The sequence below is a fragment of the Tursiops truncatus genome, chromosome 7 (genome assembly GCF_011762595.2).
Source record: "Tursiops truncatus isolate mTurTru1 chromosome 7, mTurTru1.mat.Y, whole genome shotgun sequence".
Classification (NCBI taxonomy): Eukaryota; Metazoa; Chordata; class Mammalia; order Artiodactyla; family Delphinidae; genus Tursiops; species Tursiops truncatus.
The window spans coordinates 38089416-38106777 of NC_047040.1; the positions used below are offsets into that span (position 1 = coordinate 38089416).

Genomic DNA, 17362 nt, shown 5'->3' on the forward strand with positions numbered 1-17362 from the left:
CTGTGAACTATGAGATTTTTCCAAACTGGCTGGTGGTAGCAGGCACTATTCCTGGCTCTTCATGAACTCCCAGCCTGCTTCCCTTAAGGCCTTCATATGCTCTTCTCTGGCCTCAGGTAGTTTCCTCACACTCATGTGCAGATGTGCTAGGTTCTCTCTCTGCAAGGTTCTCGTTCTCGAGTGCTACTGTCTTGCAAACTCTAGCTTCTTTAGTGTCCCTGGACTCACAGCTCTGTACTCCCTGCCAATCAACTTCTTAGCAACTCAGGGAACCTGCTGCGCTCCACCTTGATTCCCCTTCCCTACACCGCCATGACCTGGAAATGCTCAAGGTAGTAAGTTCCAGTCATAGGGCTCTCCTCATTCCTTTTCCATCTCTTAGGGAACACTGTTCTTTGTTCTCTGGTGTCCAGTGTCTTAGAAATTGTTATTTCATATATATTGTCTGTGTCAACTACAAATTGGCACTTGCCATCTACCTCTACGAGAATTACATCATGTGCTGCTACAGCTGCTGACTTTCAACACCCCCTGAAAGGAGCTCAGGGTGGAGAACAGAAACGAGGCACTCTGTGCTCTGGGAAAAACTGGCAGAACAGGGCTTCAGATGGTTAGATATTTTCAGGAGCCGATTTTATGAGCCCAATTCTTATATTTCCTCATATTTAGAAAAGCACTAAAATCCTTCATGGTGACAACTGCTCCCCATGACTAGCAGAAACTTTCTGCAAAAAAATATGTGCTTGATTACGTGTGCTCCCTCTTCACCAAAATCACATATATACTGACCTTCCCCCCTACCTCTCTGGAGCAGTTTCTCAGAGCTATCTGAAATGCTGTCTCCCGGGCTATAGTCCTCATTTTGCCCCAAATAAAACTTAACTCGCAACTCTCACATTGTGCATTTTTATAAGTTGGCATCTGGCTTTTTGGTTGTTTTAGACAGGATGATAAATCTTGTCTCTGTTACCCCATATTGGCCAGAAGTGGATCATAATATCCTTTTTTTTTTAACATCTACAGCATCTTGTTTGCTTTTTCATTTCCTTTATTCCTCCTCTTTTTCCTCCCTTGATTAAACTTGCCCAAGGTTTGTCTAATTAGTCATCTTGAGAAAACAGCTTTTGTTTGCTGATCTTTCCTTTTATATGTATATTTTCAATTTCATTCATTTCAGTTCTTATTTTTATTTCCTCCCTTTTATTTCTTCATTATTCATTCATTTCTAACTTAGATTCATAATATCATGTCCTCCTTATATTCTGGTGTAAGCATTTAACACAATAAGTTTACCTCTCAGTAACATTTGAGCTGCATCTCATAAGGTTTGTTATGTATTATTTTCATTGTTCAATTCTAAAGATTTCTAAATTTTATCATGATTTTCTTTGACTCATGAAGTTTTAGAAATGTTTTAAAACTTCTATATGGATTTTTCCTAGTTTTCTTTTTATTATAAATTTCTAACTTAGTTGCTTTGTAGTCAAAGAAAGTTATCTCTGAGATATAGTTGATAATAAACTGCACATATGTGAAATGTATAATTTAATAAGTTGTGGTATATGTTAACACCCATGACACCATCACCACAGTCAAGATAGTGAAGTTATCCATCACTCATAAGATTTCTCATGTTCCTTTTTAATTTCTTTGACCAGGCTTCAAATAGATCAGGCTGAATAACAGAATTTTTTTTTCTCTTTAAACTCTGTTTTAATGGGTCCCAAAATTCTGTAACAGATTTTCAATAGGTTGTTTCCATTACAGAGTATTGATTTTAGAAATGATAACTTAAAACTGCCACACACATATGCACAAAAAAAACAAATGGTCCACAACACATTCTCCTTTTCTTCTGAAGGTTTTACAATGCATCTGTATCATTAATCAGCCTTTCACTTAAATGGCCAATTGAGACAATCAGTTCTGAGACCATCCCCCACCACTGACTAAGACAGGGTGGCAGGTATAGGGATGATATTCATTTAGCCTTCTGAGCTTCCTGAGCAGGCAGGTGACCCTGCAAGCACCAACCGCCTTCTTGTCCACCTCTTTGGTGACACTCACAGAAACCATCTGTCTCATGTCACCAATAGGAAGACGACTCAGAGGAGGATAGTCAGAGAAGCTCTCAACACGTGTGGGCTTACCAGGAACCATATCAATGATGGCAGGATCATCAGATTTCAAGACTTGGGGACCATATTCCATCTTTTTCCTAGAACGACAGCTAATCTTCTCCTTCAGCTCAGCAAACCTGCAAGCAATTGAGCTGTGGGACAGTCCAGCACTGATTTGGCCTGGGTGGTTCAGGTGATCCCCTGGGCTGTGAAGTCAGCTGCTTCCATTGTGGGCCATGTTTGCTGTCACCAGCCACATTGCCACAATGAACATCTTTGACAGGCATGTTCTTGACATTGATAAATGTGGACATCTAGAAGTCCACACTGTCCCCAGGAAGAGCTTCACTCAAAGCTTCGTGGTGCATTTCAACAGACTGACTTCAGGTGAAATGCCGACTGGAGCAAAAGTGACCGCCACACTGGGTTTGAGAATACCAGTCTCTTTGAATACTTCACCCAGTCAAGGATTGGTATCGTATAGATGACTGTTAGGATAATGTTGTGTACAAGTAACAAAAATCTAACTTAAAATAGGTAAAGCAATAGGGAAATTTTACTATCTTAACAAGGAGTCCTGAGGAAGGGTGCCTCTAGGGCTACTGAATTCAGCAGCTCAGTGACATCACCAAGCTGTTGGGACTTTTATATCCTTCTAACCTTGCATCTTTTAGGCTAGCTCCCTTCCTGGTTACAGGATGGCTGCCTCTTATCCCAGTTCAGATGCAGACATAAACAAGCCCAGCAGATGAAGAGCTCGTTCCATTCTTGTGTGCCCTTTTAAAGAGTGAGGAATAGGAGCAGGACAGGAATAAAGATGCAGACGTAGAGAATGGACTTGAGGACATGGGGGGAGGGGGAGGGTAAGCTGGGATGAAGTGAGAGAGTGGCATGGACATATATACACTACCAAAGGTAAAATAGATAGCTAGTGGGAAGCAGCCACATAGCACAGGGAGACCAGCTCGGTGCTTTGTGACCACCTAGAGGGGTGGGATAGGGAGGGTGGGAGGGAGACGCAAGAGGGAGGAGATATGGGAACATATGTATATGTATACCTGATTCACTTTGTTATGAAGCAGAAACTAACATACCATTGTAAAGCAATTATACTCCAATAAAGATGTTAAAAGAAAAAAAAAGTGAGGAAGTGTTCCCAGCAGACTTCCCCTCATCTCATCATAGCCAGAATTGTGTCACAAGCCCTTGTCACATGCCAATCTAAGATAAGAAATACACCCCATCCCCCTCCTTCACAGAGTTGGAACTGGGACTGGCCTCCCTGAAGGATAGGGCTATGTGGAAGAGAAAAGACGGTTCCCAAGGAAAGAAGGAAAGTATTACAGGTAGCAACGAAAGCTATCTGCTACATGAAGCCATCCAAAAGACATAATAAAAAGAGGAGCCATTTTTAAAAAAGCAAAAAAATCCCCAACAACTCTAACCCTTAGAACACCGTAGCCCGCTTGTGTATCCCTGGGGAGTGCACTTATGTAATGGAACCACATCAGTACTCGTTTTCTTACGGGATTAAGGGGCAGGTGTAGGGGGCAAAGGTGTGTATTCCTCTAAAAGTTTATAGCATATAAACTAGCCTTGAAGCCTTGACCCAGAGCGTTCCCTCGTGATACAGTCAGCCCTCCTTATCTGCGGGTTCCGCATCCGCGGATTCAACCAACCTTGCTGACTGTAAGGGACTTGAGCATCACAGATTTTGGTATCCTCGGGGTGTCCTGCAACCAATTCCTGGTGCATTTCGGGGGAGGACTGCATATTTAAGAGAAATGATTAAACTGATCATTTCCCAACTACTATAAGTCCACCCTCTAACAGAAGAGAACTAAAATTAGTCATTTGTTGTATTGAACTTAAAACTATTATCTTCCCAATTTAATAATCTTTATTGAGTTTACAGGTAATTTTTATAATTGCATTTCATACTATCAGCTGGTTTCAGCTTTTCATCACAAATTAAAGGACAGAAACCCTTTGCTTCACTTGAACACTTCTAGCCCAGTACTATGAATACAAGATACTGAATAATATTGCAATTGAAAACTAATTAATTCACTCAGGAAACCTCCTGATTTATTGTTCTCCTTCTCTAGTAACCACTGGAGGGAATACTCAAGGATTAAACATTTCCATAAAGACAATTTATATCCTTATATGTTTGCCTACAAATTACCAGCCACAGGATGAAACGGTTTCCATGGTAAATTGGGAGGATCATTGTGGTAGTTTATTATCTTGGCTTTGTTCCTAAGATTCAGATTTCAAAAGGCTATACACAGTAGTGGAGAGGTAATTGCGACTGGCACAAAAGTAGCAGAGATGGATGCAAGGTTGCCCAAAACAAATGCCTGCTACATTTTCCACGTGCCATGGTACTGTGCTAAGTCCTTGTATGTGTATTAACAATTTTATCTTTCCACAACCTCATTGGGTTGGTGCTATATTATTCTAACTTTACAGGTGAGGGAAATATCTGTAAAATACGGTCGTAAAGGTTAAGAAACTTGCCCAAAGACACACTGCTAGAAAGTCCTAGTCTGTCTGACTCAAGAGTTTACACTCTTAACTACTGCATTAAGAGACCAAATGGTAGACAAGGTCTACCTGGATTTAAATATTTTCGGTCCCTTACTACATTTCTTGCTTTGGGCCTTCCTCTTAAAGCATTAAAAAAAAAAAAAACTGTATGCAACCAATCACTAATATTCTATACCTCTTTAATTCTAGAGCCATGGTTCTTATAGCGTGGTCCCCAAACCAATAGCATCTGGCATCACCTGGGAACTTGTTAGAAATGCAAATGTTCAGTTCCTAACCGAGATCTAAAGAAAAAGCTCTGGGTGTGGGCATAGCAATCTCTATTTTAACAAGCCTTCCAGAGGATCCTGATGCATGCAAACATTGGAGCACTGTTCTAGAGAAAGCATACAGATGTTGTTTAGGCCTCCTTTCTCCTACAGAGGGTGACAACAGCTCACAGGTTGAGGGGGGCTGAGGTCCGTGCTCAGTTTCTCTCTCTAGTCCTGTTTTGTCCCACAATCTCTTCTCTGTTGAGCTCTTCTGCCGACAGATTATCATGCCTTAAAGTTGCGTGGTCCTTGTCGTCTGCTTGTTGCTGGGGGTTCACAGACTTCAGTAGAAAGCTACTGCTACACTTCCTTCTTTTTCTTCAGATTTTATGTCGCTTTCTACTTTTCACTTCTGTTATCTTCATTTCCCCCTTTCCTCTATTTTTCTTTTCAGATTTTTCCTGAGCACATTGCATTCTTCATGACACACTATCCTAACCTGCCTCCTTTCCCTTTCCTGTTCTTTTTCATAGTAAGATGTACTCTTAATTACTCCTTCGGAAGCTATCATTTTGACAGCAAAGTCCTGGCTTCTTGGTGGTGCCAAAAGGAAGACACTTCCATTTGTAAGCGATTCTAAAACATCCTGAAACTATCTTTCGATACTTTCTCTTTCCTGAGAAAAAGAATCATTTGATTTCTCACTAAACTGAAAATGCTTGGAGGACAGGATTCATGTCTAATTCACACCAGTTACCCATTGCTATGAAAAGTGATAATCCTCCAAGGCAATCAATCCCTTTAAAAGATTGTGGTAAAATACATATGACATAAAATATACTATCTTAACCTTTTTTTTTCCGTAACCATTTTTTAATGTACAGTTCAGTAGCATTAAACACATTCACATTGTCATGCAACCATCACCACCATTCATCTCCAGAACTCTTTTCATCTTGAAAAACTGAACCTCTGTACTCATTACAGAGTTCTCTTCCCCCCTCCCAACCCCTGGTAACCACATTCTGCTTTCTACTGCTATGAATTTGACTACTCTAGGAACCTCATGTAAGTGGAATCATATGGTATTAATCTTTTTGTGACTGGCTTCTTTCATTTCACATAATGTCTTCAAGGTTCGTCTATGTTGTAGCAGGTGTCAGAATTTCCTTACTTTTTAAGGCTGAATAATATTCCATTGTAGAAACACATATATTGTGTACACACACACCATATTTTGTTTATCCATTCATCTGTCAGTGGACACTTGGGTTGCTTCCACTTTTCGTTACTGTGAATAATGCTTACATGAACATGGGTGTACAGATATCTGTTTGGGGACCATCACCCACTTTTACACATGATATCAGCACCATTAATCCATGAGTGCTCCCTATATTTACGATGGACAGGTAGATATGGATGAGGAAGGGTAAAAGGCAGGCCCATAGGGGCATATCTAGGGCCTCCAAGGCATGCTGGCATCTGACCACAGTGCGAGTCTCTATAATCAACTTAACTATATTTTCAGTTCCCGTGCTCTTGTTTCTCTGCCAGAACCCCCCAGGAATCATCTTCGTTTTGTTCCTTAGACTCTGGTTCTCTCCTTTTCTTCTATTCAGACTTGGAGCCTCTGGCCGTTGTCTTGGTTCCTTGACTCTGTTCTGTTCCTCACTCTGCTTTTACTGATTACACTTTGGCCACTTGTCACCTCCTCAGTTTCTGACCTCAGTCTTGCCCCTACTTTTTGGATTCTTTTCACGAACTGCTTGAAGGGACCCATCTCAGCACCAGTTGTGAGAAAAGAGGATCCGTTATCTTCCATCCGGCTAGGCATCAGGGTAAGTCAGGAGCACTGGAGTAGGAGATGTTGGGCTAGACTGAGCAGACACGGGTACCAGTACATACCTGTCCGCCTAAAGCTCATGGCATGTGACCCACCCACAAGACACAGGAAAAGATAGACTGAAAATCAGGCTAACCCCTCCCAGACAGTCTGCTGGCTCTGGCTCTGTTCAAAGAACTAAATGGGTGTTAGTCACGCAGACCCTCTCAGAGGAGAGTTCCTAGAGGCTTTTTAATGTGACTCTTTGAATTGAGGGTTTTAAGAACAGCAGAGCCAGGGACCCTTTCTGTGTACCTATCTCGACACTGGCCTCTTTTGACATCCAGCGAAGTGAGCCTGGGATCTTCCCATGTGTTTCATTTCTTGGGGTCTTTGAAGCAGGGCTTTAGCAGCTGGCAACTGCCCAGCAGAGAGGACTTAAGAAGCATAACAGCAGCTGTAGGTTTGCAGTAAGCCTTGCAGTAGCAGAGGGAAAAAGTGTCCACACAGCTTTAGGAAGAGCCACTAAACAGACAAACAGACACATGCTGGACAGCTGCCCTGGACCATAGGTGTGATAGGGGTCCAAAATCAACTGTCCACAGAAACTCTGTGCCTTCACTTGGGGAAATGTGCTTCCCTTGGGGAGACTCCCTAGCTCCTAAAAGATAGTGCATCTTTCTGCTGCCTGTAAGTAAAGTGTACTCATTTTTCCTTTTAAGGACTTCCCACCTTCTTTTTTTTTTTTTTTTTTTGGTTCTGTACGAGGGCCTCTCACTGTTGTGGCCTCTCCCATTGCGGAGCACAGGCTCCGGACGCGCAGGCTCAGTGGCCATGGCTCACGGGCCCAGCCGCTCCGCAGCATGTGGGATCTTCCCGGACCGGGGCACGAACCCGCGCCCCCTGCATCAGCAGGCGGACTCCCAACCACTGCGCCACCAGGGAAGCCCCCACCTTCTTTTATTAAGTTTCTATTTCTGAATGTCAGTGTGGTGTCATACGTCATGTTAGCCTCTTTGACAGATAGAAAGATGGTGGTCCTTATGTTCTGTTAGTTGTGTACCATTAGTCTTTCTTTTTTATTTTTCCTTTTGGTGCCAGGAAAGTCTCTTTGACTTTACTGGGGCTAGTACTAGTTTTTCTAAATAGCCAAGTGTTATGAAGCTCATAGTAATACTAGTTACATTTTTTTTGAGTGCCTATTACATATCAGGCACTTTACACAGATATTTGTAATCTTCCCAGCAATCCCCAGAGTAGAATTATTCTTCCTATTTTCAGATGAGGAAACTGAGGCTCAAAAAAATTAATTTCCCAAGTCATAGAAATTGTGAGTCAGAGATAAAAACGGAAACAGGCCTCCTTACATTAAGCTATTAGTTGAGAAAAGTTCATTTTGAAGTTTGGACTCCTTAGAAACTCCCTCTGCTTCTTATCAGGTCATAAGTAATTTAGCATTAAAAAGCTAACTAATCAAGGAAAACAAGATACCCATAACAATTCTTCCTAGAAATGTCAGTTTGCTTCCAGCATCATCTCCCATTTACTGAGATTATCTTAAAGAGGAGTTTGTCCCTCAAGTTCAATAGAAACCCTCTGCTCACCCTGTTTTTACCATAAAAAATATTTAAACGTGATTTTTTATCTCGGTAGTCTATCACCAGGACTAGGAGGGGTATGCATTAAGAATTTTGTAGATGAGACACTCATGGTAAGAAAGGCAACAGTAGAACGTTGTGCAGGCTTAGGTTTCTAATACTCCTCTATAAATGACCTAGCGTATGAGTGGCTATTACTTTGGTCTCTATCCCTCTAAGAGGAAACTTAAGAGTCATAAAAACAAATGGTATTTATTTTGCCTTAAAGTTCCTTAGAGAGATTTCTTATATCCATATATGTTTGAATACACTTCATAAAATATATTAGGTAGTTATTTAAAATGGATCTATTAATAAGATTAGTCATAATACTATATCAAACAGCATCACAATATTTCATATATATATGCATGGTGATATTGAATAGAGAGAACTCTGGTTAAATTGACGCACATTTAGCTAAAGTTCAAATAACACTTAACACCTAAGTTTGTCTGCTATCTCACCATTAATCACAGTTCTTGACCAATGTCTAATGAGTTTGGAAAATCAGAAAATCTGCATTGGCCAATGTTAATATTCACAGGTATAGAATATTGAATCTGGAATATTGAATTGGAACCTTCTAGCCCAGGGATCAGCAAACTATGGCCAAGAGGCCAAATTTGGCCCACTGCCTGTGTTTATAAATAAAGTTTTATTAGAACACAGCTATACTTATTCATTTACCTATATTGTCTATAGGCCCATTCATGTTACAACAGAAGAGTTGAGTAGTTGTGACAGAGACTTTACGGCCCACAAGGCTGAAAATATTATCTGGCCTTTTACAGAAAGTTTGCTGACTCCTGATTTAGTCCATCCTCCTCAATATACAGATGAGGACACATTTCCAGATCCTTTGCTAATATTTCTATAGGTCTTATCAAGTTCCATACCTTGCTTAAATATATGAACATGTCCTTTAGCCAAAACTCACCATCTTTTCCTATGTGCCTTACTGTTCTCAAGATAAGTACATGTTTGTTTCACATGTTGGTACTGTATTCTCTTTTAATATAAAGACTTTTATGTTAGCTAAGGTAAATTTCTGGATTAATATTTTATTCTCCAAGTCTTTTTCAAAAACTTTTTCAAATATTAAGAGTTGTTTTACACAAAGTAGTGTACTTTGGCTATTAGCATTTACAATTAAAATGTGTTTGAATACCACAAATTCTGCATTTCATAGTAAAAGACCCAAATGTGGCTAAAACCTTTATTTAAAATATAGGGTATTAGTAAATAAATAAAAAATATTTCTTCAAAAACACTTATGGAAGAATACCTCCAATTACTAGGCCCTGTACTGAGCGTAGGTATTAAAAATGATCAAGACCCTTGTATAGGCCATGCCTTTGAAAAGCTGGAATCCTTTGGGGGAAATAGACATATAAGTAGAAAACTGATGTAAGGAAGCCCCCAAACAATGATATGAATCATTCGTTCCCATTAGAGCTATTATCTGAATTTCAGTATTCATTATCTGAAAATATTAATATGCCATCTAAAGCCTCTTAAACTGTACTTCCATTAAAGCAAATTTCTATTGTGCACTTCACCCCAAAGAGAATCCTCTGGCTTGAACTACATTTTTTTTTGGTTTTTTTTTTTGCGATACGCGGACCTCTCACTGTTGTGGCCTCTCGCGTTGCGGAGCACAGGCTTCGGACGCGCAGGCTCAGCGGCCATGGCTCACGGGCCCAGCCACTCCGCGGCATGTGGGATCTTCCCGGACCGGGGCACGAACCCGTGTCCCCTGCATCGGCAGGCGGACTCTCAACCACTGCGCCACCAGGGAAGCCCTTTAACTACATTTTTAAATAGAGGAATATTGCTTTTTATTCCCCCAGCTTTATTGAGATATAATTAACACATAACGCTGTGTAAATTTAAGATGCAAAATGTGTTGATTCGAGAGGAATACTGCTTTTATAAAACACATAGCACCACTAGGTAAGATGACAATGCTAAATCAAAATTTTGTTATCTATAGCTATCTGTATTGTTCCAGATCATGATTTTTATCCACAGTAGATACAAATATGTAGAACAAAGAACAATGTTATAATGGTATTTTGCTCTGTTGAATGGAAATCCAATTATTTCCCCCTTGACTCCTATCATTTTTTAAATCCTGTCCTCTCTCTCTTTCTTATTTCTTTAAATAAAACATTTCATCCTAGAAGTCTTTATCCTTTTCCTAGAAATTTTCATTACTTACTTATATTATTCCCACGAAATGTTAAATCTGAGATCAATAATTTAAACATTTGACAGTTTTGATGCAAAAACATATTGTTATTCAGCAAATGTACATAGTACTTTATATTCAAAAGGTATTCTTCATCCTTGTGAATGAGTTTAACTCTCTAGGAGAAAACCAACATGTAACCCAAGAGATTAAATTTTTTGCCTGCTTTTAATAGCAAGAGACGCACAAACAGAATCAAGAATCTGAATTCCAAGGCTGAGTTTATGTTGCCTTTCCTTCTGCAGCAATGGAGACTGAACTGGTGAAAAAAGGGTAATCAGGTTGAAAATCCTTACTTTGTTTTTGATGATCTATTCTCTGTTTCCTTGGAAACAGAGCTGGCAGCCACAGAGTTGCTGGCATTATGTTTTCTTTTTAAGCTTTCAAGCATCAAAGAAGAAGGTGAGGTTTTATGACTGTAATTCATAGAATCTGAGTTATTGTCAAGTAAATTAAAAACAGGGCTTCCCTGGTGGCGCAGTGGTTGAGAGTTCTGCCTGCCAATGCAGGGGACACGGGTTCGTGCCCCGATCGGGGAAGATCCCACATGCCGCGGAGCGGCTGGTCCCGTGAGCCATGGCCGCTGAGCCTGCGCGTCCAGAAAAAAAACACACAAAAAACCCACATTCATCTTTTTGGGGCTTCCCTGGTGGCGCAGTGGTTGAGAGTACGCCTGTCAATGCAGGGTACACGGGTTCGTGCCCCGGTCCGGGAAGATCCCACATGCCGCGGAGTGGCTGGGCCCGTGAGCCATGGCTGCTGAGCCTGCGCGTCTGGAGCCTGTGCTCCGCAACGTGAGAGGCCACGACAGTGAGAGGCCTGTGTACCGAAAAAACAAACAAACAAAAAATACAAATATTATTGAATGCCTATTACATATAAGGTACTAGGAGGTAAAAACTAACACGTTTGAGAAAAAGTTTTAAACCAATTGAGGGGAATAAATCTTAGTTTCTAAGAGCCAATCTATTATATACATATTTTTTAAGAAAAAGAGGAAATAAAGCCTATTTAAAAACCTATAGTGTGAATGTAGTACATTGAGATCAGTATAATTTATTGAAATTAATTTTAGAAAGAAAATAGATTCCCACACCAAACAGCATGATTCTTTCTTCCTGTATTCAAAACTAGATAATACGGGGGTGGTTACCATGTGTTGAGAGGACAGTTTTTGCCTCCTGTAAATAAAACAGACAAAAGCCAAGGGGAGCTTAAGCAAATCTAAAATGTTTCCTAAAAAACTGATATATTAATGAATTTATTAAATATTTCAGTCGACAGGTAATTGTCAAATAATTATAATATGGTCATTTCCTTTATGAAAGTTGCATTAATTTAAGTTTAAAAAGCCATACCTTTAAAAGCCCTGACTGAGATGAGAAGGCAAGAGTTACAGGCAATAGTTGCAGGGAGGATTTTTCTTTTTATTTTAATAAGAGCTAATGCAAATCAAAACCACAAAGAGATATCACATCTGTCAGAATGGCTATTATCAAAAAGACAACAAACAAGTATTGGTGAGGTTGTGGTACTGTTGGTAGGAATGTAAATTGGTGCAACCACTATGGAAAACAGTATAGAGGTTCCTCAAAAAATAAAAATAGAACCACCCTATGATCTGGCAATTCCACGCCTGGGTATTTATCCAAAGAAAACAAAAACACGAATTCAAAAAGTTATTTGTACCCCTATGATCATTGCACCATTATTTACAGTAGCCAAGATATGGAAGCAACCCAAGTTCCCATCAATAGATGAATGGATAAAGAAGTTGTGGTACACACACACACACACACACACACACACATATGTGTGTGTGTATGTGTGTATATATATATGTATATATACACACGCATGTGTATGTGTGTGTGTGTATATATATATATATATATATATATATGTAATGGAATATTACTCAACCATAAAAAAGAATGAAATCTTGCCATTTGCAACAACATGGATGGACCCAGAGGTATTAAGCTAAGTGAAATAAGTCAGACAGAGAAAGACAAATACTGTATGATTTCATTCATATGGAATCTAAAAAAGCAAAACAAATGAACAAACATAACAAAACACAGAACCACAAATACAGAGAACAAACAAGTGGTTGCCAGAGGGGAGGTGGGGTGCAAGGATAAGAGAAATAGGTGAGGGAGATTAAGAGGTACAAACTTCCAGTTACAAAATAAATAAGCCACAGGTATGAAATGTACAGTGTAGGGAATATAGTCAATAATAACATAATGTCTTTGTATGGTAGAGATGGTAACTCGACTTATCGTGGTGATCATTTTGAAATGTATAGAAATATCAAATCACTATGTTGTACATCAGGAACTAACATAGTGTTGTAGATCAATTATACTTCAAAAACAAACGCACAGAAGAAGAGACCAGATTTGTGGTTACCAGAGGCTGGGGTACAGGAAAGGGGAATTGGACAAAAGTAGTCCAAAGGTATAAACTTCCAGTTATAAATAAGTACTAGCGATATAACATACAACATGATAAATATAATGAACACTGCTGTATGTTACCTATGAAAGTTGTTAAGAGAGTAAATCCTAGAAGTTCTCATCACAAGGAAAAACACTTTTTTCTATTTAATTTTGTATCTATATGAGATGATGGATGTTCACTAAACTTATTGTGGAAATCATTTCATGATATATGTAATTATGGGGTGCACCTTAAACTTAAAAGTGCTGTGTCAATTATATCTCAATAAAACTGGAAGAAAAAATAAAATTAATAAGATCTAAGCATACTTATATGTTTCAGGGGAGAGAGAAAAGAATTAGAGAGATTGACAGAGACTTTAACCTGATAGAACGAATTTCCTGAAGAGAAAGGAAGGAATGGGAACTAAAACACAACTAGAGGGATTTGCTTTTGATGTCCTCTAACGACATCGTAATAATATTAATGCTTACTATGTGCCAAGCATTGTTCCAAGCACTTCAGATGTATTAACTGAATTAGGACTGGATGGAGATAATGAACCTGGAAATGAAGAGTTGAAAGAATGTGCACCTGAAAATCAAAATTATCACTGTGAATATGAATATGAAGATAAAATTATGTACTGATAATCTGCTAAAAGAGAAAGAAAAGATGGTGTAGGCAGCCTAAAAAGAGGTGGTTTGAGGACTAGGAGAGGGAGTTGACCAGAAACATATAAAAGTATTTCTGAACAGTAATTCAAGTGACTGTGTCATTTTCTCCAGCAGTGCTCAGATACACTGGTGTCAGAGCTCAGAGCCAGACTATATTGACCCAGGGTTGGACGTTTATAAGCAGAGTAGGATTGAAAGACAAGAGTTCAGGAAGTCGACAGCACTGGCAGAGGGTGGTTAAGTGATGCTCTGGGTTAGGTTAGACATGAAATGAAGTGAAGCCAGGAGGGGGATAATAATAGGAAAAAAGAAAATAAAAAGGTAGTGATAGAACAATTACAAACATAGAGTCCATTGAGTCTCTCTCCTACTCCTTTCTGAGTGTACCATCAAGGCAGCAGGTTACCACAACTCATGAAAGCCACCAGAACAGTAAGCTCTGTCATCTTCAGGTTCAGGGGTTTCTCCACGGAGCAGAGTCCTCGGGAAGGATAAAATCCTTGCTTCTCAAAGTGCACTTGACTGACCAGCATCACTAACATCACTCAGGAGATGGTCAGAAATGCAGAATCTTGGGTTCCACTCCCAAACTGAATCAGAATCTGCTTTTTAAAACAGAATCCCCAAGTGACTCATATGTACATTAAGTTTAAGAAACACTGGGATAAACAGATGAGAGTGTAGCTTCACCCTTGGTTTATTTGTGCTGAGCGTGATACGCTAGGGGAAACAAGGCGCAAACATCCTGCCTGTGATGTTCTTGAGATCCCAGACTATTGAGTATTCCCTTTTCAATGTATAATTTAAATCCTTTCTCAAATGACTCCTGATGCCCTGCACAAACTCCTCCCTAATTCCACCCTGGACCCCAGGTGCTCTCATATCTGAACATCACAGTATCCTATGAGATAAACTATAAGCTTCCTTTTATTTTTAAAATTATTTGATTTTATGTATCAGCCAAATTTCCTGTGCACAGAAAAATTACTAGAAAATCAGCCCAAGGGAAATGAAATTCAGTCAGTGCCAAAAATAATCCTCAGAAGAATTCGGCAGTCAGCTACACACACGCACACACCCCATCTGCTGTTGGGTCAGCTTTAGAGGGTGCTACCGTGTCTTTCTAACTCCTAACAGACACTGTTTTGAAGCTGCTGTATGTGATTGTGAATGGTTTTTGAGCTGCTTTTTACCCCCTTTTTGTGCAACACCAAACCGAAATTCATCTAAATGAATTAAGTCACTTGAGGGAGTCTGAGTGGAAGCTTGAGCGAATTTGCCTCCACATGTTAATGTGGAACCAATTTCCAAAGAGGTGGAGGAGATTCTGAGGAGTAAGGCAAGTCAGCGATAAACGGATCACGCAGTACCTATCGGGAGCATCAGTGTTAATGAAAAATTTGGTAACGTTAAAGACTAACGATGCTTTTTGTGATTCAGGCTTTCATCTTATACCAAGACCAGAATCTCGTCGACCTGCTGGTGGTTTTTAAAGAGTCCGTGCTTTTAAGCGCTGTTACCTACTGGGCCGGCGTCGGCGGTCAAAGAGGGGAAGGAAAATGCCATTTGTTCCCTGTTTAAGCTAACTGGTCCAGAGAGCTGTGAATGTGCTCCACCACCGCTGGGAGAACCGAAATCGCGGAGGCCTGAGGCGTTTCAAAATGGAACGGTTAGGGTTTTTAAGCTGCGCAGGAGAGGTGTTCGCGACGTGACAGCTGATGGTCTCCGGGCTCTGATGTCCCCCCCCTCCCGGTTGGCTCACCATCATTAATCGCCTCCTCGTCTCCAGGTTAGCGCCCCCGACGCCCACCCCCAGCCCTTTCCACTCCTCGCTTGCAGGACCCCGCGCTCCGCCCATCCTTCGCTAGAACCCCCCGCCCCCCCTTCTTCTTCTTTCCCTCCAGCCAGCCTCTCATTGCCCTTCCCTCCCCTTTCTCCTTTTCCTTTTCCTCGCGCCCTTCCCTCTCTCCCCTCACCCTCCAACCCAGCCCACTTCGGTTTCTCCCTTCTCGGCCCTCTCATTCGCGCTCCCCCAGCAAACGCCGCCTCCCTCTCTGCAGGCGGGAGGCGAGCAGAGAGGCTACGCGCAGGCGCACTGCGCGGCGAGCCCGCGGGCTGGCCGGGCGTCAGCGCACGCGCGCGTGCTTGGACTTAGCTCCCAGGCTGGCAGCCGGGCGTTCTTCGGCTCCCTGAGTCAGGGCTAGGGATCCCGCGGCGGCGGCGGCACCATGTTCCTCCACTCCGTCAATCTCTGGAACCTGGCGTTTTATGCCCTCATGGTCTTCATGGCGACCCTGGGGCTGTGGGACGTCTTCTTCGGATTTGAGGAAAACAAGTGTAGTATGAGCTACATGTTTGAGTATCCGGAGTATCAGGTGAGCTTTCGCCCTCCCTTCGCTGGGCGCTCCGAGGCTCGGGCCCCTCCAGCCTGGCCCTTCTGTGTGTTTCCCCTGCGTCGGCTCCCCGCGCCTCTCCTGCCCCCCTTAGCCCAATCTTGTCCCCGCTTGCTTCGACCCGGAAGACTCCGCAGCCCCCCGCGGCCCCTTTCTCCTGCCCTGTCCTCTCTCACGGTGACCCCACCGGGCATGCTTCCCGCCCCCCTCGAGGTTGCTGCCCGGTTCCTTCGCGGTCCCAAATCCCAAGCACAGGCTCATCAGAAGGGCCGGGCCCAACGCCCCTCATCCCCAGAGATTCAGCTCCAGTCCCTCTCCCCAAACCCAGACCCCATCCTCCCCGCCTCCCTGCCTTAACAGGTGCCCCGGGCACTCCTTTGCTTCCCACGCGCCGAAATTCTTCCCCTCCCGCCCAGGTGTTTGCGCGTCAGCTCTCGCTTTTCTAGAAAGGAACCGAGCTTCTGCAGAGCGTGTACTGGCTACACAGTTCCCAGGTTTGCCTTAGAGACTTAAGGGGTTTACGTCTGAAAGGCTAACCTGATGAGTAAATAAATGGGGAACTAGCGCAGTTCTCTCCTGTGAAGGTTTTGCGGAGCCCTCTTGTTTTGTAGGTCGTGGGTCGGTGCGTGTGCATGCATCCTGGTTGATGCGTGTCGCCCCTTACCAGTTGCATACAAAATCTATTTCATGGTGTTATTTTTGTTTTCTCAACTGTGTTTGCAATTGAAGAGAGACCCGGCCCTTCTTTCTCTTCCTGTCTCCGCCCCCACCTCTTTCGTTCCATTTTGGATATTTTCAGTCACAGTTGCTTTATCAGTTCAGCATAGTAGACGCTAGAATTTCATTCATGACCAGCTGTAAAAAGAGATGGTGACAAATTGCACAACCGTCCAAAGAAATTTCTTCCGAATCATTCTTTTCTTTATAAATGCATCTCCTAATTATGGAATATGTATTGTAATGATAACTCCCTACCTTAGAAGTTTGTGTACTATAATACATATTGATACAATGCATTTAAAACCATAGCAGTTTTATTCTTTGAGGTGAAGGATGCATATCCTGATTGTTTCCGTGTACAGGTCATTATGAAGGAGCATATTATTTGATTATCCCGCTGTTATTTAGATCTTAAAACTACTTAAGGTTTAAATTGCTGAACAGCATCCTTTCCCATGGGCAAAATTCGAATTTAGATTTCATTTGT

The 17362-nt window shown here is 41.6% G+C and overlaps 1 protein-coding gene across 1 annotated transcript in view; it reads left to right on the top strand.

Moving 5' to 3' along the window:
* Positions 1-15849: 15849 nt before the first annotated feature.
* PGAP1 (post-GPI attachment to proteins inositol deacylase 1) overlaps positions 15850-17362 on the top strand; it is a 95460-nt gene continuing 93947 nt past the window's right edge. Inside the window, exon 1 of the mRNA XM_019939223.3 lies at positions 15850-16137. Coding sequence (XP_019794782.1) covers positions 15991-16137 — 147 coding nt within the window. The 5' untranslated portion in view covers positions 15850-15990. The remainder of the gene's footprint in view (positions 16138-17362) is intronic.